At 42.2% G+C, this 20,602-nt stretch overlaps 3 protein-coding genes across 7 annotated transcripts in view; 2 read left to right on the top strand and 1 right to left on the bottom strand.

Annotated features, from left to right (window-relative positions):
- UBE2Q2 (ubiquitin conjugating enzyme E2 Q2) overlaps positions 1 to 7,128 on the top strand; it is an 88,431-nt gene extending 81,303 nt beyond the window's left edge. For 2 of the 3 annotated variants that reach the window (XM_090028772.1, XM_090028770.1), the window contains 4 exons: positions 9 to 57; positions 939 to 1,034; positions 3,528 to 3,594; positions 5,395 to 7,128. In XM_090028772.1, coding sequence (XP_089884898.1) covers positions 9 to 57; positions 939 to 1,034; positions 3,528 to 3,594; positions 5,395 to 5,426 — 244 coding nt within the window. In that variant the 3' untranslated portion in view covers positions 5,427 to 7,128. The other variant, XM_090028771.1, reaches the window with a different exon arrangement.
- Positions 7,129 to 8,436: 1,308 nt separating this feature from the next.
- FBXO22 (F-box protein 22) lies at positions 8,437 to 20,471 on the top strand. Its single transcript, XM_090028769.1, has 7 exons — positions 8,437 to 8,649; positions 10,282 to 10,414; positions 14,622 to 14,709; positions 15,179 to 15,274; positions 16,718 to 16,882; positions 18,051 to 18,216; positions 19,672 to 20,471. The coding sequence occupies exons 1-7, from the start codon at positions 8,546 to 8,548 to the stop codon at positions 20,099 to 20,101; spliced, it is 1,182 nt and encodes a 393-aa protein (XP_089884895.1). The 5' UTR covers positions 8,437 to 8,545; the 3' UTR covers positions 20,102 to 20,471.
- NRG4 (neuregulin 4) overlaps positions 10,421 to 20,602 on the bottom strand; it is a 118,576-nt gene continuing 108,394 nt past the window's right edge. For all 3 annotated transcript variants that reach the window (XM_090028777.1, XM_090028776.1, XM_090028774.1), the window contains one exon: positions 10,421 to 10,782. In XM_090028777.1, coding sequence (XP_089884903.1) covers positions 10,748 to 10,782 — 35 coding nt within the window. In that variant the 3' untranslated portion in view covers positions 10,421 to 10,747. The remainder of the gene's footprint in view (positions 10,783 to 20,602) is intronic.

Here is a 20,602-nt window from a genome sequence, read left to right as displayed (position 1 = left end):
ATTTTTAGGTATGTCCTGGGTGGAGGTGCATTATGCATGGAACTTCTTACTAAACAGGTGACTATAGATTCTATCTTACTTTGTATTCTCAAGAGTAATGGTGAAAGAGCACCTCTTAGTAGGATTAAAAGTGATCTGTGAAACCTGTTAGCATTCTGACTAAAATCATGCTTAAATTCATGGCAACACCTGCTTTTATTATCTTAAAACACTTTAAGAACAAAAGACCAAATCAAACATTCTGGGAAGTGCCTGAACAAGGCCCAAAGATTGGGGTATTTAATTCTGACTTCTCCCTCTATGCTGGGGAGAGATGCCAAAAGGGGAAGACAGAACTGTAGTCCTCTCCTTTTCCCCCCTCCCCTTCAAACGCGCATCTCACCACCTTGCAGCTGCCCCACAATTTGGACTGGGATGGGTATAAATACTTTGCCACCTGAAGAATGTAGTGACTGATCACTACCTCTTAGAAAAATAACCCCTTGTAAAATTCTAGAAGAGCGATTCCATTGAACCCTGAAGAGGTGAAACAGTGCCAGAGAGGCAACCATCTTCATGGGAGCAAAACTCTCTCTGCTTGCTTAATTGCTTCACTGAAAAGTGAACTTTAAAAGTTGTAAATGCTATTGTGAAGTTTCTGGAAGTGAGTAGAGAATAGTATAATGTAGTTGTGTTTTTCTTTTGTTTTTTGTCTTGCCAGATTCTGGAAATGTGTGCAACTTGGCATTTTCCTTTTTCCTACAAGTTCTTAATGTTAACGTGGTTCACTTTAGTTTCTTGTTTCTCTTGGTAATAACTAATCGTTTTATAGTTTTTAAAAGCTATTGATGGGTTTGCTAGAGTGCAGCAAAACCAGACATTCTTTGCAAAGTGGATTTGCAAGGTGAGCCTAAGAATACAAACACGCTTTCTGTAGAAGTATTTCCTTCTTCCTTTAGGGCTGGAGTAGTGCCTATTCAGTAGAATCGGTCATCATGCAGATCAATGCCACTTTAGTCAAAGGAAAAGCCAGAGTACAGTTTGGAGCCAATAAGGTAAATATAAACGGTGCAACTGAAATGATTTTTTGTGACAGGGTATTCTGTTTTAATATTGACACTTGAAGGAAGACCCAGTATAACCCAGCTCTTCCTTTTCAAGATCGCAAAGTATACTCACATTGGTTTAGTTTCCTGTGCAAAAACATGGGTGTATTCTAGCATCTTATTGGCAAGTTGCTATTTGGATTTTGCCTAGAAAGCAGTGCATATCAAGGAGACACTTTGAGATTGAAGGGGCTGTAAGCAGGTAAAGTTCATATGCTACCCCCATCCTTGGCATCAGTAACTTAATGCAACAAAATATTTTTCCACAATTGTGTATCTGGCTTCCTAGGCTTTCTCCTGCAGGTGCGCTCTGCCCCTGAAGAAGTTGCAACCCTTTGTAAACACTTCTTATAGTTACTTGAACCCATGTTGCCCTTTCTTTATGGAATGATTTGGAGGAGCCATGCATCACCATGCAGGAGTCTAGTTTATGCTCCTCTTTGCAGATGTGTTACTGTGTCAGGGTTAAGTTCTTTCTCATCAGTGTGTGTTGGTTTGTTGGTTTTTTAACCAAGTAAAAAAAATCCAGACTTTACAAAAATGTAACAAAGGGTGGGGGGAAAGTAAACAAAGTATCACTAAAATGTATTCTAGATTTGTATAGTGCTGATAGAAAGTACTTCTCACCTGACCCAGAAGGGTGTGCATCTTTTCTTTCCTTTTCACTTTTAATTAAATAAGCATAAAAAGCTATAGGCCTGAGAAGGACAAGTCAGCTTGCTGGGTAACAGTACTCAAGTTGTTTGGTTTTTTTCAAAGGTGACTTAAACAATTAAGTCAATTCAACTTATGCTCCCAAGTCTTTTTTTAAAATGGAACTTAGGCCTTTATGTCACTTAAGTTCTGGACAGGGGTAATTTCCCACCATTTTTAAAAGGGGAAGGAGGGTTGCAGGTTCAGAACATGCATCAATTCTATGTATGCAGTATAGGCAAGTTAAATCACTGTTGCTTTTAATTGAAACAGTTCAATTTATATTCCCTTTGCTACACCTCTATCACTGTAGGAGCACCCAGCTGTTAGTTATATTGCAACAGTTTATGTCTGTATCTTTTAATAGCAGCATACTCATTACTTCTGTCCACACCTTTGGCACTGACAATTTTTTACCTGTTGTCTTTCCTTATCTTGTGGTAGAGAACTCTAAAATTGATTACTTCCCCAAAGTCAAGTGGAGTTTTATGCTCCAACACACTTAACCTGAAAAGCTCCAAATTGTAGCACAGCCCTCCAAAGCATTTCAAATTGAGACTTGCCTGATGTTGGAGGCCCTTCTGACACTGAGTGTGTACAAGTTATTTCATCCCTACCTCAGCCTATCCCACTTTAGTTGTGCAGGAAGTGATTCCTGTTTTAGGAGCAGGGATCTAGTATTGCAAGCCTTGTTTGGAAGCTTAATTTAGATTGTTTGAGAGTAAGGATCTTCAGTGATGCGTGTAAGGTTTTTGGGTTTTGTTTGTTTGGTTGGGTTTTTTTGTGGGGGGGAGATCCCCCTGCCAAGCCCCTGAGTATTTAACAGATTAATTTATTTTTCTGTCTCTACTATTTGCTGGATTTGACATTATGGAATCATTCTGGTTTTTTTGTTTTTTTTTACTTTTATGTCTGCCTTAAGCCTCAGTGTGTGCACTTTCATTTGAAATGATAGAAAATTAGGGTTGGAAGTGACCTCAGGAGGTCTAGTCCAACCCCCTGCTCAAAGTAGGACCATCCCCAACTAGATCATCCTGGCCAAAGTTTTGTCTAGCTGGGTCTTTAAAACCTCCAAGAATGGAGATTCCACAGCCTCCCTGGGTAACCTGTTCCAGTGCTTTGCTACCCTCCTAGTGAGAAAATTCTTCCTAATATCTAACCTGAATTTCCTTGCTGCAACCCCGAGACCACTGCTGCTTGTTCTGTCATCTGCTACCACTGAGCACAGTCCAGCTCCATCCTCTTTCGAGCCCCCTTTCAGGTAGTTAAAGGCTGCTATTAAATCCCCTCTCAGTCTTCTCTTCTTTAGGCTAAACCCAGTTCCCTCAGCCTCTTCGTAGAAGTCAGTGCCTCAGCCCCTCACCATTTTGGTTGCCTGCTGTTGGACTCTCTCCAGAGGGAGTGGTCAATCAAGGTGTATTTTAAGTCCTCTAGTATACTAAAACCAGGTATGGTTTGGATCAGATCAAAAGGTAATCAGCTCTTCAATCCTGGAGACTACATTTTTTTGCCCATTTTTATAATTACAACTAAGCAAGCTGAATGACATCTCCTTGACTGAGATTTAAAAAATGCTACTGACCTAATATTCTCACTGAGTACAAGGCAGTGAAAAACTGGGAATGATGAATAGGAAACATAAGCATGGTATTATAAAAAAGCTCTTTAAAATTAAGTACCTGCATGTATTTTTGATGTATGTTGTGATGTCATTTCTTTTATAGTAGTATTTTAAATGTTTTCTTTCAGAACCAGTATAACCTAGCAAGAGCACAACAGTCCTATAAGTCTCTAGTACAAATACATGAGAAAAATGGTATGTCAATTTTGCAACTCTGTTTGTTTGTACAAATTGTACAGCAGCATAGAAAATGGTTGGGTTTTTTTTTTTTTTTACATCTGTTGTTTGCTCTTTGGTATTCAATAAAACTTTTAAAAATACTGGAGCATTTTGCTGCTTAAAAATACTTTCCTGCTGTTTCTTTTGTCATCTTAGTAGAGAAGGATAGCAGTGTTTGCAACTAACCAATCTGCTGTTCCCTATACACTTATGCTATATCAAGTAAAACTATTCCATGCTTCTGCTCTGTGTTTGTACTGTATTTTCACCTCCAATGTGCAAAGTTGTTCTTATGGCATCTTTTTGTCTCACGTAAGTCTCCTTTTCCTTCCCCAAAGAGCTAATCATATGATAGCACAAGCAGACAACAGTTAATGAAAGGATCAAGTTTACAGGAGGACTACAAGTTAAATGCAGCATGTCCAGGGGATGTTAGTTAGCTTGGCTGAACTATTCAGTTCTGCTCTGGAAAGTAGTGGCAGACATCCCATACAAAGCTAGTTACCACCAGGTTTGTCCCCTCAGAACTGGCACTTTCTCAAAGTGCATTAGATATGGGACTAGTAAAATTACATCCACCTTCCTAATTGGGAAGGGGTGCAAATAGTTTGAGACCCTGAGGGGTTAAATGACTTTCAAGTGACAAGATGGCAGTAAGGCCAGAAACAAGTTTCTTTATTTTATTTTTTTTTTCCCCCCCAGTCTTGAGTACCAGTTCCTGTGAGGCCATGTAGATATGGCTGCCTCCCAAGATTTAATGTTAATGCTTGTCTAGTAGAATGAACCACTTGAAGCAAGTATCAGGTCTAAGAAATTTTATCATGATCCTTCAATTGGAAAAGACCTCGCAAGTGTCCTCTAATTCAACCTTTTGGCCCCCAAGCCATATGAGTGATTGCACTCGGGCTGTGCTGCCTCTACCCAGCCTTGTGCACCCAGTTTGGAACACAGCCCTGCATACATGGGTCAGGCTCTATGTTGCCTCTGCACAGCCTGCATCAGCTCCATGCTGCCTCTGCCCTTTGCAGGGCCCCTCAGAGATCTGGAAATTTGGCAGCAAGGGAGCAGCAATTTTAATGCTACCACCACTTCCCCTACACACCAAGCTTTTGGATCTGTGGGGAGCTTCGTGGGCCGGATCTGGCCTTTGAGCTAGAGATCACATGCCCCTGATCTAGTTCCACCCCTTGCACAGATGCAGGATTTAGTGTACCTAAACCATTCCAGATGAGAGGTTTATCAGCCATATTGAAAGCCTACTATGAAGGAGTTTGCACTGCTAAAATTGCCTGACACCCTTAAAAGGATCTCATGGCAAACCCAGGTGCAGCAGCACTCTGGTTAAGAATCACTGGTGTAGATTTCAAAACTGGCATATGTCCAACTTTAGCAGGCAAAATAAGGTTTTATATAAGTACATGCCTATGTAGTTAAAACTGCAGATGCTAGATACATGGCTTGCTAGATTGAAAAATAAGGTCCTTTTAAGGTTTTGAGATGTATGAAAACAAGATGATGATCCTTGTCCAATTCAGCATGCCAAGAGGAGCCTCAAATGTTAATGCTTTATTTTCAGATATAAATACTAGCTTTCCTTCTGCCAGGTGATGTTTAGGGCAGTTGGTGCCTTTTTGTTAAATTACTCCTATTTTTATAATCAAATTTTAAGCTTCCATCTTGCACAAATCAAGATAAAGCATAAAGCTGCCTTGTTGTTTACTTAGTGTGGGTTTTGCAGTTGTTCTAACATCTGCACCTAACCTGTTTCTTCTACAGGCTGGTACACTCCTCCAAAAGAAGATGGTTAATACTGAGGACTGTTTTACACCTGGACCAACATCAACAAACAGAGCTCTTTTTTATTTCTCTCCAACACACACAGACTTAAGCTATGAGTGCCCCTGCAATAGCCGTACTGAAGACTTTAGCTATTAGATAAATTAGTGGATAATCTGTCAACTGACACATTCAGTATAAGTTACAGCCTTACTATTCCGCTCTTCTTGGGTGTCTTGGACTGAGCAGTTTTGGCCTTTACTGTACTTGTCCCTCTGGATTAAGTATACTTGGGTCAGTCCCTCCCTTTCCTCCCCCCTTTTTTTTTTTAATTTAAAAGTGTAAACTCTTTAAAGCAGGCTATCAAGTTACTAAAGATCACTCAATAGGAGTTGCTCACAACACTTTTCTGTGTACTTCTTACCTTTTTGCAGAATGTGGACTGCAGAGATTTGCATTGTGTTATTTCATTTAAAGCCAACAAAGTTTAATACATTGTTTAATACTGTTCTAGGAAATTTCAGGTCTTGTAAATCACAGTAGTTTTTCTGGTCTAAAATGACAGCATTTGTAGTATTGCCAAATTTAATGATATAGGAAAACCACATGTATGTTAAACTTTTTCATGGCTGTGTTGAGGATATGAACTGTTTCTTGGAAGAGATGCTCTTAATTAGATTATGTTGTATTTTATAAGCAGAGCAAGGCTGTGCCAATAAAATCTTGTAACTAGTCACGTCCACTGGGGCATCAGAATCTTGCTGGGCTATTCCTGCTACTTGTTGGCTCAATCTCTTAACAACAGCCACAGTATGAAGCTTGAAGTTTATTTAAGATACTAAAAACCTTTTTAGGTGTTCCATTTTTTTATTAACGGGTTGTTGCAATCATTTGTAAACTAATGAACTTAAGTGATTGGCACAAATCAAGATGAAAATCCTTGAGCAAAAATTTTATAGAAAAAGCTAAATAAAGTACAGAAAGACATCACCCGATTCAGAGATTTTAAAAGTGTTGCCATAGTCGTGACAGTGGTTTTGATATTGAAAGACTAACGGGAACTATTCTTTCTTAGGAAATGAATCTGGGTCTGTGTAATTACTATGTTTCATTGCCTTATCTAAATCAATTCTATTTTGGTTGTAGCATTAGGGATTAGACCTTTACCCCCAGGGGTTGAAATAAGGGTGTGTACCATGGATTAAGCACTTTTTAGAAGCCCAGAAGCATGTGTGGTTTGGTTTTTTTTTTTTAGTTATGACTATCAAATTTGTGCTCTTCTTTTCTCTATCAGGCACCCCTGGGTCCTTGCGCATTTGCTTCTAGATCCAGTTTTTAGCTTGAAAGAACAGACTGAAGAGATTTGGCACTACTCCTGATTTTATATATTATTTCAAATAGTTTTCTAGGAAGTATAGTGAATGACTTCCCAGCCTTTCTGCTTCCTTGGTTGTATGTATATTTGTATTAAATCCTGGTAGCCAATTGCTCAAATAGCAACCTTAAGTGAAAGGCAGAACTCTTTTAAGCATTAAAGTTCCTTAAAACCTGAGGCTAAAATCTTTGAATACATTATTGAATTCTTTAATATTCTAATGGGCTAGCAGGTTGACAGATGCACATTTGGCATGCTTTGTTTTTGGATTTCATTTTTCATTGCAGAATTATTTGGCAATGTACAGTAATTTGTAAACTTGCATCAAGTTTATGAATAAAGAACCATTTTAAGAATTATTCTTTTTGTGGTTACTGTCTCTGGATGCAGGCAGCATTCTGTTCATGAGTACCTTGTGTTTTCCGTGTAGGAGGGAATTTAACAGGTTGCTGGTACTTTTCTTTACAGTGAAGTCTTGCTATCAGGCAGCTCTTTCATTTATCCCCTAAAGCAGGGGTGTTTCAACCTTTAAGGAATGTACCCCCCTGAAGAGTTGGGGGTGGGTCTCTCAGTGACTGGTCAGCACGCAGCACACTTCTCAAGTACTTTTGGCATGCTTCCCAGGTATACTGTGGTGGTGCGAAGCAGCAGGGGTACTTGGGAAGCATGCCACTGCCTCGCACACCCCCGGGGCCTTCCCAAGTATATACATGTACCCCTGGTTGACGACCCTTGCCCTAAATGAAGGATCACTAAACACTGAATAGTACAAATTATCCTGGGATCGTATCTTCCACTGCTGATTACCAGAAGTAATAAAATGGCTAGTTAGGGTGAAACCATTTTAAGATGCTGTTAGAGCTTAAACTTGAAAGCATATAACTGAGTTAGAGATTGACAGCATTTATTGTCACCAATACCTTGCCTTGCACAGAAGTGCCTATTCACTGGCAAAATGACTACTTAGGTGTACATATCATTCAAATGGAATTATCCTCTCTATGCAGCACAATGCTGGTTTTAATACTAACCCAGAGGTAAGGGCACTGCCCTCTCAATTGCCAATGGCACTTGTGTAACAGCTGTTTCCTTGAGGGTTTGGTCTGGCTTGCTCTAATTTAGCTTGGGATCTTGCACAATTATAACAGAATGTCCTGTGGCACCAAGACTAGGAGGTTAGTTTTGAACGGAGTTATTTTCTTAGCCATTTGCCCGGAATGACCGGCTGGTGGCATAACTAGGCCAACAAAAAGCACTGCTTAGTCTGCATGCCTGATGGAAAACATTTTTAAAAAACAGCTTTCACTGCGGAGCTTCCTTCTGAAACTGCAGTGTCTGTTGGACTGCGGCGCCAGTCTCCGCTGCAGCCAGTTGCCGTTCTTCGCGCTCTCGCAGCCTGCTGTAACACGCTCTCCGACTGGCATATCTATACGCATTTCTTTTTTAAACGCCAAACTCAGGCCGTGGCCCAAATGTGCTGGAAACCTCGAGCCCCTTCTATCCTCCCCAGCTACGTTTCTGTGAACGCCCCCTGGGAAGGAGTCGGAAAGACCGCGGCGCTGGCGAGTCTTATCACGTGGCCACAACCCAGAAGCGGACCCATAGTTCCCAAACCTCCCCCCTGCAGTGATCATCGCTTCCGGCCACGTGACCCCGGCTGAGGCCCGGACGCGGACACCATGTAATGACGCCATCAGAGCGCGCCGCCAGGCTGCACCCTGCTCCCCGCCCGGCCGCTCGCTGCGCGGAGCCAGGCCTAGAGCCGCGGCGGTCGCCATGGAGACGGACACGCAGGGGCCCTTCGTGCTGAGCAACCTGGCCGAGGTGGTGGAGCGGGTCTTGAGCTTCCTGCCCACCAAGGCGCTGCTCCGGGCGGCCTGGTAGGCACCGGCCCCGCAGCCCTCGCCCGCCCCTTCTGTGCGCGGGGCTCCCCCGGCTCCGGCCCCGCCCGCCGCTGAGGCCTGGGCTCCGACGCCCGCTCCCTGTCGCGTGGCTGGGCTGTGTCCTTCCGCGGGGCTCGGCCGCGCCCGCTGCTGCCTCGCGCCGGCGGCACTCGGGGCCCTAGGCGGGAGGAGCGGGCGCGGGGCCAAGCTGCACGCAGGTTGGAGCAGGTCTGCGGCGGTCCCTCCCCGGCCCAGCCAGGGCCGAGGTCTCTCAGGTTTAAATGTTTCCAATGGAGGCTTGTTTGTGAGGCTGAGAAACCTACATCATCCGTGCCACCTGCATCCGCTCGGTGCTATCTTGATCACTGCTAACAACCCGGGGGCTGCTTACGCCTTGTATCCAGAGAGCAAGGAGCAAGCCAAGCGTCTCTGCAGCACTTTCAGTGTCTGTACTGTATCAGCATTTTACGTCACTGATACCTACATTTGTGCTGCAGAAGAACTGGGAATGAATTATTGAATGTGCTGCTCTTGTGGGGGAGAAAAAACCTTAACATATGGCTGTCTCTAAGTGAGGCAACTTACTGCTGGATACTGTCAAAAACATTTTATAACTGGGAGCAACTGTTAGGCCTATACCCATGCAAATAAGTGATTCAAGTTAAATTGAAGGCAGTGGCAAACAGAGTGCATTTGATTTAAATCACTGGTCATGAAGCCTCAATTTAATCATTGTTTTCTATAAAAAATGCATCTTTGTTTGATATCCTCTATTCATTTAACTTCTTGAAACTTTGCACTTTTAAAGAAAGGTAAGGGCTTGGCTGTGTGTACGCAAACTTGCAGAGAGACAGTAGGGCTGATGGGTAGGTAATCAGGTCTGTTATCTCTCATCTCTGTATACTGCTGTTAACAAGGATGTTATCTCTGGAGATGACAAACTCTCCCTATGCCTGAAGAAGGGCATTTGTGCCCGAAAGCTTGCAAAGAACAATTTTTCCAACTATTTAGGTGGTGTAATAAAAGATTTTACATCTACTCAAAGAACTTTGTCTGCCTGTGATCTCTGGAGACAAATCCACCATTTGAGAACTGAAACTAAGCATCACAGATGGGATCTTCTAGACTGAGCACCAAGTCCCACTGGGTTTCTTTAATCTTTACAATCTATAGAGGAGTCTGGGAACCCCATAAGATTGGACCCCTAATATAGTCCATGGCCTGTTGTGACCTATTTATAAAACTAAAGAAAGTTACATGAATATATTGTCTCAAATAGTATATATATAATTAGAAGTTATAATCCCTATTCTATGATTATATCTGTGAGCTTTATCAGATCTGAAATTAAAACTATATAAGTTATTTTTAAGCACTTAAAAAATTTTTGATTTACATTTTTTTTTTAAATCAATTTATTTTAATTTATTTTATTTTTGTAATTGTTGATTTTTATCCACCCTGGTGGCAAGCCACAATAATCCCAGTTCCATGTCAGTCATTAAAGGAGTGTGGGTAACTTCTGACAGCATGTGATAAGCATTTCCAGATAGAAAGGGAAAACAGTGGGGGACTGACACGTGCCAAAGTTCCCTTTTGTAGTTGTGACGTGGAATCCTTGTATTTCAGTGTGTGCCGGTTATGGAGAGAATGTGCTCGTAGAATACTGAGAACGCAGCAGAGCATAGCCTGGGTATCTGCCCTTGAGCCTGGTCCGTCTGATACTCATTCGCTCGTCCGCACATTAGCAGAGGAACTTGAGGTAGGAGAAAATGTCACAATTACATTGATACTCGTGGTTGAGTTTCTAGCTACTGTGGCAAGATCTTTGAGCAGACTCCTGTTTCTGCTGACGTATTTTTCAGTCCTTCCGTAGTCTTTTTAAGTTTCATCGTATATATATGAGGTCTGTTCAAAACGTATCGAGACTGATGTTGTAGGAAACAAAAGATTTAATTTAGAGGGGTTTCAGCTTAATCTCCTTTGAAGTATGCTCCTTCTGCAGCCACACATTTCTCCCAATGTTTCTGCCATTGTTGGAAACACCTCTGATAAGCACCTCTGGTCAGTTGCATTTTGTTTTATAGTTTCCACATCACAAAATCTTCTTCCTTTCAAGGTTTTCTTTAGCTGAGGGAAGAGAAAAAGGTCACATGGGGCTGTATCAGGTGAATATGGAGGTTGCGGCACTTGTAGGATGTGGTATTTGGCTAAAAATTGCTTCACAAGCTGTGCTGAGTGGTCAGGCACATTGTCATGGTGAAGCATCAAAGAGTGGGACCTCCATTTATCTGGTTGTTTTTCTGGTCGTTTCATTCCCAAATTGCTGGTTAGAATTGAATGACATGAATCAACAGAAATTCCAACTTCTGCTATCTCTTGGACAGTCAATCAAACCAAACCAAACCACTGTTACATTTTCATCATTTCCTGAATGAATGTTGAAGGGTGTCTGGAACGCTCATCACTTTTGGCTGATGATTGTCCTTCTTTAAACCAATGATACCATTCAGAGACTCTTGCGTGGCTCATAGTGTCATCACCAAATGCTATTTTAAGTCATTCAGATGTTTCACTTGCCATTTTCCTGATTTTCATGCAAAATGTAATGCGTATACATTGTTCTGGACACTGACATAAAGAAAGGGGACATGAGATGCAAACTATCTTGCTTCAACTGCTGGCCACAGAAAACTGGGGAAACACCATGAGCTACAAACCTGTCCAGAGGAGTCCTAACATGCCCAGACATTAGAGCTGTGTGCAGTTTCAGTCGCTGAGTTGATTTGGCGGAGATTTGGCCCGATTTGGCAGCTGAATTTCTGAATCGAATCAGGAGACCCTTTAATCTATCCGAATCAAATCAGAACCCTCTGAATTGATTCGGAGAGCTTTGATGATTCAGTCATAGACTTAACTTTAAATGTTTTTTCTATATACCTCAGGGTACCAGGTGGCTTGTGAATGCTGAGGTGGTGGGGTAGATGGAGCATGGAATTGTCCCCAGCATACTCAGTGGTAGACCCAGGAGTGGACCAGAAGCACTTCCGGTCCACTTCTGGGTTCGCTGCAGAGGATTCGGGGGACCCCAGACTAGTTCCTCCTGGGTCTGGGGGGCAGCTCCACAGCTAATAACCGAGCTGGTGGGGTGTGGGGGGGGATCCCCTGTGTGCTCAGCAGACCCAGAAGTGGACTGAAAGTACTTCTGGTCCACTTGTGGTTCTGCCACTAAACACATGGGGGGGCTCCCCACTGCACTCCTGTGGGACACTCTATCCACCCCACTATCTCAGCGCTCATGAGCTGCACCTGGTACCTTGAGGTATGTAGAAAAAAACATTTAAATTGTGTCTATGGCCGAATCAGTGTTGAAACTTCAGATTTGGATTTAGCCAAATCAAATTGGGACAGTGATCCAAATCAATTAATCAAATCACTGTCCCCCAAATCAGGCTGAATCCAAATCAAATACGGCCCACTTTGCACACCCCTACCAGACACGTTCAGCAAAGCCATGCCCTTCACCCAATACTTGTACCAAAAAATCCACATTCAGTCTCAATACTTTTATAACAGACCTTGTATATCTGTCTCTCCCAAGAATCTTCTAGCTATATCATGGAGAAGGAATTTTAAAAAACAGTCTTTGGTCACACAACTCACAAGTCTCCCAGCATAGCTATGCTGACTTTGGACCTGACTTGGCGAAGTCAGAAAATATGACTGCCACAGCTAGTTACTAAACTTCATTTGGTAGAGCGTGACCAGAAAAGTATCAGATGTTTTCTAATTATTACCTGTAGCTTTCTCATCATGTATATTCAAGGTGATTTTTTTTACGTTCAGCAGTTATTTTTTCTACATAAAATACAAATATTTACTGTTTTAGCTGCTTCAAAGAACTTTGTAGCTTCCCTTGAATAATGAGAACAGTGGTTAGAAAATGCTTAGAAAAATTCTTATGTTTATTATTCTGTATGCCCCTCATCAACATAGTAAGAATGAGAGAAAGTGTGGCTTATTTTGGCTTGGCGTGTTACTAAAAAGGATTAGTATATAAAAAAGCAGATTATCTCAAATGAGAGTTATTTAAGAGTGGATCACCAAGGCATTGCTGAAATGTTGGCTTTCTATAGAGCTGGCTCTGTATACCTCTTATTCATTTTGTAAATAATAGTGGGTCCCTGTTAATAATTTTGGCTCTAAGCCTGTGTTTTATTTTATACCCAAGATATGTTATGTCATCAAAATCATTAGTATTTTCCACGGTTTGGCTTCACTGCCCAAGAGGACCATCAGAATGAGGTCTGCGATTGGGAGCATTCTTGAGAAATTCCAAGGAAAGAACAGCAACCAGGCACTGTCCAGACCCAAGGGGCTTAGCAGCATGTGGATTTCAGCAGTTTGATCAAATCACAATAAGTTGGTATCCAGAGAGACACCCTGACCCAGGTTGCAGCAAGCAGGGGCTTTTCTAACTGGGTTTTAAATTTTCTTTTGACTTCAGAGAATCATAGAAAACAGGGCTGGAAGGGCCGTTAGGAAGTCATCCAGTCCAGCCCTCTGAAGGAGCATCCCCAACTAAACCATCCTAGTCAAGTATTTGTCTAACCTGCTTTTAAATAACCAGGGATGGGGACTATACAGCCTTTCTCTGTTCCAGTACTTAATCAGAACAAGACTGTTCTCCTAACTGTTCTTAATGCCCAAACTGAATTTTCCTTGGTGCATTTTAAGACCACTGCTCCTTGTTCAGTCCCCTGTGGTCTCTGTCCTTTTTGTAAGCACTCCTCAGGAATTTTAAGACTGTTATTGAATCCTCTCTGTCTTCTCTTCTCCAGATTAAATAACCCTTGTTCTTTCTGCTTTTTCTCTTAAGGCTTGTTTCCCAGCCTTCTGATCATTTTTGTTGTGCTCTGCTGGACCCTTTCCAGTTACTCATAGTAGTACAAGGTAGTGATAGCAACTTGGGAAGGAAAGTTCATTTTTTAACATGCCCATCTGTTGACATTCTTTAATTTGAGAGAGTATTTTAACCATATGTCATGATCTTCCCACAGTACTGAAGACTGCAGTACTATTAAATACATCTTGGAAATCCATTTGCCAGGCACCAGTTTCTAAGCTTTCTGAAGCAAGTCTGGGGTTCCAGGATACCAGCAGTTTGAATATAAACTTCAATATTTCATCTCTGGCCCTTATTTAGCCATAGTGAGCATGTCTTCACATGCATTAATGCTCTTTAGTTAATGCACGGTAAATCTAGTACCTCTATTGTGAGGTAAGAGGAAAATGCACATTATCCTGTCTTAATACACATCAACAAAAGATCATGGTTTTTAGTGGTGCTTAATGTTCATTGGCCTATTTTAATAAGCATTAACTAAATAGCACGTTTTAGTGACACTTTAATTCGCGTTGAAGTGCATGTGTGGACGTGTCCTTAGGCATTAATCATTCTCTAGCATTCCATAGTGCTATTAAGTGAAAGAAGACCAGGAGCATCTTACCCAGGCTGTAGAAGAATGTGGACCACCAAATGAATAAAGCATTTCTGGTTACAAACAATGGATATAAAAATTAAGCATTAATCTAAAAATGCAGATGAACAGGTAAATGTAGTTGGATAAAAGGCTTTTTTGTTGACTGAAAAACAAGTTAGCCTTTCATGTGACAGGTGGGAAGCTAGACACAGAACTGTCTACTCCTGTGCCTGGTCAGCAGTAACACAGCTAATGTTTGATTAGGAATGTAATGCAGTTCCGTGTCTCTAAAGTGTATTGAGGTTCTTTGAAAAGGATTAGAAAAGAAGCCAATTTGTTATAGCCAGGACTTTCTCATCACTGGCTTTCAGGAATCTTCCTCTCATACATCTAGTCTGGATTAGTTGTCTTTGAGTCAAGGTGCTACACAGCCTGCAGTTAAGTGGCAGAGTCTGTTTTTCTTATGTTTTCTTTTCTACTTTACAGAAAGTTCATGTTCTACCACAGACTGTGCTCTACATAGCAGATGCAGAGACTTTCAGTGGGCATGAAGACTGTCATGGACAAAAGAAAGGTAAATACTAAATCCATCTGTACTCCCTGTATTAAGAAAGCCTTGTCTGGTACAAGAGTAGAGTCAAATGCTTAAAGGAAAACATTGGGTAATGTGGTATCATCCTCACTTAGCATCAGAGGAAAGTAAATCACTAGGTAAAACAGAAGTGAAATTGTCATCTTGCATTCGCATCCATGTCAATACAGCTTATCCTATTCAGGGTACTGAATTTCACTGTACCTCTTTTGCATGCTGTAGTTTTGTAGTGTGTCTTAGTTGATAAGATTTGTCACATGCTGAAAAAGCTAGCCAGTGATGAGTTGCTTTGTTTAAATAGCCCAGGGTTGATTATAAGCCACTGTTTAATCCCTGTTCAAAGTCTTTTCTGTTATTACGTAGAGCAGAGGACTCTAAGTCCAGAGGCTGGGGCCCTGGGCCAATTACTTTAACCCTTCCTGTATCTCAGTTTACCCTTCTTCTCTTACAGCAAGAAAAAGAAATAGTAAAGAAACAGCAATTTCGTTAGAGAAACTATTGCCAAAACGATGCCAAGTTCTGGGGCTGGTCACCCCTGGAATTGTAGGTAAGAAGTAATGTCTAATTGGATAATACCCAGCTTTCAAGATGCTTATAGCTAGGTACAGGCATTCAGAAAGCCTGAGGCATATTCATGCTAAATTACATGGGTTTCTTTAAGTGGGTTACATTAGTTTGGGAGTAAACACAATTCCACCATTTCATGGGGAGGGGCTGGCAGGGCACAAAGGCTGCCTGCACTGGTGGAGGCCAACAACTTGGGGACTCTTCTGCATGCTTGCCGGAGACTGCCAAGGGGAGCCAGATGCAGCTGAGTGGAAGGCCATCTCTAATTGCCTGCTGGGCACACACCTCTTCCTGCTTCCTAGTCATCTATCAGGCAGATGTCAGCTGTGAGCAGCCAGCAAAAAGAAGTGTGCTTACCCCAGGACTGGACTGGAGTGGTTCCAGGAAGGATTTGGAGGCTTTCCCCCTCTACCCCTAGAGCTAGCACCAAGTTCCTAGCTGAAGTCCATTTTCCTGCAGCTTCAAGGATATGGTTGCCCCCCTCCCCAGGGACTGGAGCCTTGCACTCCACTGAGGGCTGGCAGTAGCACCCACACCTGCTCAGTGCCAGGCTGGACATGTGCCACAAGGCCTGCCAGTGGCAGCATCTGCTCAGGTCCAGGCTAAATGCACACACATACCCACACACCCTGAACCCCTGCGCCCTGCAGGGGGGCTTGAATGAAAAGTTTCTTTCCTAATTATTTAGGAACGTAGTACTGAAGGGGAACTTCTGCACACCGTAACCAGTTGTGGCTATTGCAGACAGCTAAGCCACAATCCAGCTCAGAGACAGATTAAGCTTCATCTTAAAGTTAATGAGTCTCTTCCTGATTTCTCCAGTTGGAAGGCTATCTAGAATATTACTGCTTTCATGGTTAGAAACCTCTTTCCCAGATGGACCCTGTTCATGCCCAGTTAATGTCCATTTGTCATTATGCCCACATTATATAGCTTATGGCATTATCCTGTAGCTTAAATCAGTCTTTTCTCTCCCTTGTTTTTATCTCTCTCTGTGTATTTATAGAAAACAAGCCTCTTCCTTCTCAGTTTTTGGTTTGTTGAACCTAGCGAACTCTAAGCCCTTGTCTTTTCTCAGGAAATAAGCTAACTATTCCCCTGCTCATCTTGGCCTTTCTCTGCACCTGTTTAAGTTTGAATTTTTTGGATAAGTATAAATCCCATTTTCCAAAGTGAGATTGTCTGAGTTTAGTGGAAAATCAGTAGTACTTTGGCTTTTAAGTGCCTTCATCTCTTTGAAAAAAAATTACATTGCTTTTTCAAATAGATACGTTATTTCTGAAAACAGGATTTTGCAGAAAGAACCTGCTGGATGCAAGAAGCTGATTTTACCTGGTTTCTCTCTTAAGGTATATCACAATGTAGGCAAGATCACAGATATCAAAATAAGTAAGTTACTTACGTTACATGTCTGTATTATTAGCTACTCCTATGGGCTCACGTGGGAATCGGCCTCAAGAAATTGAAGATGGTGAAGCTGGCTTTGCTTTATTGTTCCCCAAAATTGATGGTGTGAAGATCCATACTTTTCACTTGTTTAAAGATCTGAAGAACAGAGTCTTTGATGAAAGTAAATTTGCTGAGGCAGGCAAGTCACTGTTTAATTTTATATCAGCTGCTTCATGTGTTATGGTATCAGATTTGTCGGTTCCTGAGGGTTGTGAGTTGCTTTATTTGTGACTGTTGCTGACATCAAGCAGACTTCTGGCCGAGTGGGTAAGTACAGTTACCCTGGAAGCATGCAGATGTGCACAATAGTCTGAGCTTGCCAGTAATGCTAGCACTGTGGGGTCCATCTCTTAGACTGTGGTGCTAATTCACAGCACCGTTATGATCAATAGATCACAATTGTTTATTGTTTTTACAAAGCCGTGTCCTCCAGAAATTATCCTCCTTCAGTTGAATGCCCGAGTGAGGATGTCATGATCTCTGGCACACTCGGTCCCTCTTAGAAACCTCCTATACATTCAAAAGGTCATCAGAAAATGGCCAGGGCTGTGCAACTTGGGCTGTGTCAGCTCCAGTTGCTTTTTAAAAATTAATATTCAGTGCACATAGTTCTTAGATGCTTAAAAATAAGAAGTAGGCTGGAGGGGAGGAGCCAGCAGAATTCCCCTTGCTGACTATAAAGTATAGCATAGAGTCAGCACACTGTGCACTCAGTGGAATAACTGACCCTGCAAGAGGAACTTGGCCACATCGGGGGTGGGGGACAGGGTTTATGAGCCTTTTTAATTTCTGGGAACTAACAGATACCTCGTTTGCAATTTCTGTGTGCCTGAGCAGTGCCACTGCCTGATGCATGGGTTTCCAAGGAAAGGTATTTACTCCATCATAAAAGTTTTCCCAGTGACACACTTACTGTGTTCCTCCCTGTAGTATTCAGAGTTCGGGTTGCTAAGTACAGTTCAAAAATAAAACATACCATTATTGCTGTGGAAGCAGAAAAGAGCTGAAGAAGGCCCAGGCAGTTCTCCTATGGAAGGTCAGTCTTCACATCCTGTGCAGAGAATCTCAGCACATGTGTTTTTGTACCCCTTACCTTTGTGTGCCTGGAAAATACATTCCATTTATCTCACTGCTGGAGGACCCAACTCAACTTGCCTCTAGCTGCTGCTGCCACAGTAGTGAAATACTTTATGTAATATGCCAGCTATGGTGGGGAGCAGGGGAGGATATCATTAAAGATGCTTGGATTCCAGGGGCTGAGACCCTTTTTAAAGGTAGAAAGTTTGTTGTTTTTGTTTTATGTCTAGGTCTCAAGAACAATCCTGACCTTCGAGTGGTTCTTCTGTTCGGCTATAATTCCTGGCGGACAGGAGCAACTCGATTTCTTCACCAAGTTGTCAATCCTTTGAATGAAAAAAGTATCATTCTGGCTGGTGGGCATGTGGAGAACTTCACATCACTAACCTCAGAAAAGTGGGTACCTCATTCTGGATACCTGTGATGAAATATTGGAGCATCACAGATGAATGAAATCTCTATGAATAGAGCCGAGTCAGACAGCAGTGAAAGCCATGAAACAACTGTAGATGAGCTGTATTACTTTTGTTGTGGGGGGAGAAGGGAGTAGGAAGAGGAGGAGTACCCAAGGGCCAGCTTTATGTTCCAAATAGCATAATTTAATATTAGGAATGAAGTATTAGAAAGAAAGGCCGACTGGCACTAAATCTGCATTGAGAAAGATAATACAGGGCTGCAGCTTCATGTGGACTGTTACAAAAACAAAGCAGTAGATGCTCAAGTGCTAGAAACCAACCTGCAGGGGAATTATAGAGGCAAAACATCTGCTTTGAAAAATTCCCATTAATGGGCCATCTTGAGAAATCTTCACCTGAAAGCAGTTGTCTTCTGTGTCCCCCTGCATGCCTTCTCACTCTCATTTCAGTGGTCAGAGCCCCATGCTTTAGCTAGTAAAAGTATAAAAGCCTGTTCCTTCTTCAGTGGGGACAATCCTGCAATTTTGTTAATGCTGGCTTTCAGGACTGTTGTCCCAGTTATTTCATCATTGGTTCACAAGTTCTTGCATGCTCCTCTTCCAGTTTGGGTGTGAAGTGCTCCTGGGCAGCACCTAGGGTTATTTTCTATATAAGTTTGTGATATAAAAGAGCTTTATAATTTACCTCTGTCTGGGGTTGGAGAAATCGACAATCCCTAATTTTCTTAAGCAGTGCATTTTTTGGTATTTGGAAACTTATTGGCTAGCAATGAAATGGTGCTTGTGTGCACCACTCCTGTCACCTATGCTCAGGTGCTGTGCTGGGAGTGTTCCTAATGCCCCATTATGCTTACTATTTGATGGCAACCAGCAGGGTATCCTACAAAACAGTGCTATCAATGGCTGAGCCTTGTCACAGCAAAGTGACTGAGGTCATCACCTGATAACACAGCATGTCCCAGGCAGCTGAGAAGAGGGGAGAAGCACCAAGACCCTGCAGATTTACTGACGGTCCATTCCCTCCTGCTCCCTTGTTCTGATAGTTGAACACTGAGCAGCCTGATTTGCCCAGTTTAGTAGGCCCTAATTCCCCAAACAGCTGAGCCTGGCTTATGAATGGGTGGTCCAAATTGCAGTTGGCTTGAAAAGGTATATTTCTGCCTCATCTCCAGCAAGGGATTCTTCCTTCTTTTGAGGGGTGGGAAAGACTTACCACTGGCTGGTATAAAGTGCCTCTGTGCACAGGGTGCATGCCAGTCTGGCCCTGATGCCAGACTGATGCCAGTTTGGCTGATTGGGCCAGTCTTTTGTGGATGGCAGTAAAGATCTCCTTGGAGCCTTGTCTGTTCTGTTAGTATAAACTTCTGCCACAGCCTGTACTGAAATCTAGAATGATTCCTCTGGAAACCTCTAATTTGGTGTGCATTACCTTTCAGTGGTAACAATCAGCCTGGTGATTCCTGTGGGGTCGTTGGATTGGCTTTCAGTGGACCCCAAATACAGAGTGCTACAGTTTTGTTAGACCAAGATGTTGTTGACGAGAGGACAGCAGAAGCAGCCATGCAGCGTCTCAAAGCAGCAAACATTCCAGAGCACAACACCATTGGCTTCATGTTTGCATGTGTGGGCAGGGGCTACCAGCATTATAAAACCAAGAGGAATCTTGAAGCAGATGCATTTAGAAAATTTTTTCCAAACGTTCCCCTCTTTGGCTTTTTTGGACATGGAGAAATAGGATGTGATCGAATAGTCACCGGGAATTTCATACTGAGAGAATGTAATGACATAAAGGATAATCTGCTCCATGGGTATACTACAGTTATGACTCTTATTCATCTTGGTTCAGCTAAGCCCAACCAGGTTTAAATGTGTTTTTTAAGCATCAGTTCAGCTCTTTGGTGGCTTCTGGGACAATGGATATGTTTGCAGTGAAGGCATCTTCCAGAATGTAAAGGAAATAGCTTTCTTGTAATGTTCTCAGATCTTGTAGTCAGAATAGAGTTTAATATAATAGGTGTGGGAAGACTTTGCATTTTGTGTAATAATGTGCACAAGTCAGTTGCAGGTAAATGTACATGTGATGGAATCTTGCAGTAGAAAGAAGTTTTCTTTTTCTAAATCTAGGATTTGCACATATGACAGTGAAGTCCCAAATTAACGCAACAGTGTAGCAATGAAGTCAGTATTTGATGTAATGTATTCTATAAATATATATAAAACAGTCTGGGGAAAGCTACTGATGGTCATGTGATTGATTTCACTGAAACTGTTTTCAAGACAGACAGCTACACACCCTCTCCACATCTGGAATTGGATCCTGTTAACAAAAAGGCCTCTCTTTCTTAGGCAAGATGAGTGAGAATCTTT

The sequence above is a fragment of the Crocodylus siamensis genome, chromosome 15, assembly GCF_052110815.1.
Source record: "Crocodylus siamensis isolate JL-2025a chromosome 15, ASM5211081v1, whole genome shotgun sequence".
In the NCBI taxonomy this organism is placed as follows: Eukaryota; Metazoa; Chordata; order Crocodylia; family Crocodylidae; genus Crocodylus; species Crocodylus siamensis.
Note: the sequence above shows the minus strand (reverse complement) of the source record. Positions and strands in the feature narration are given on the sequence as shown.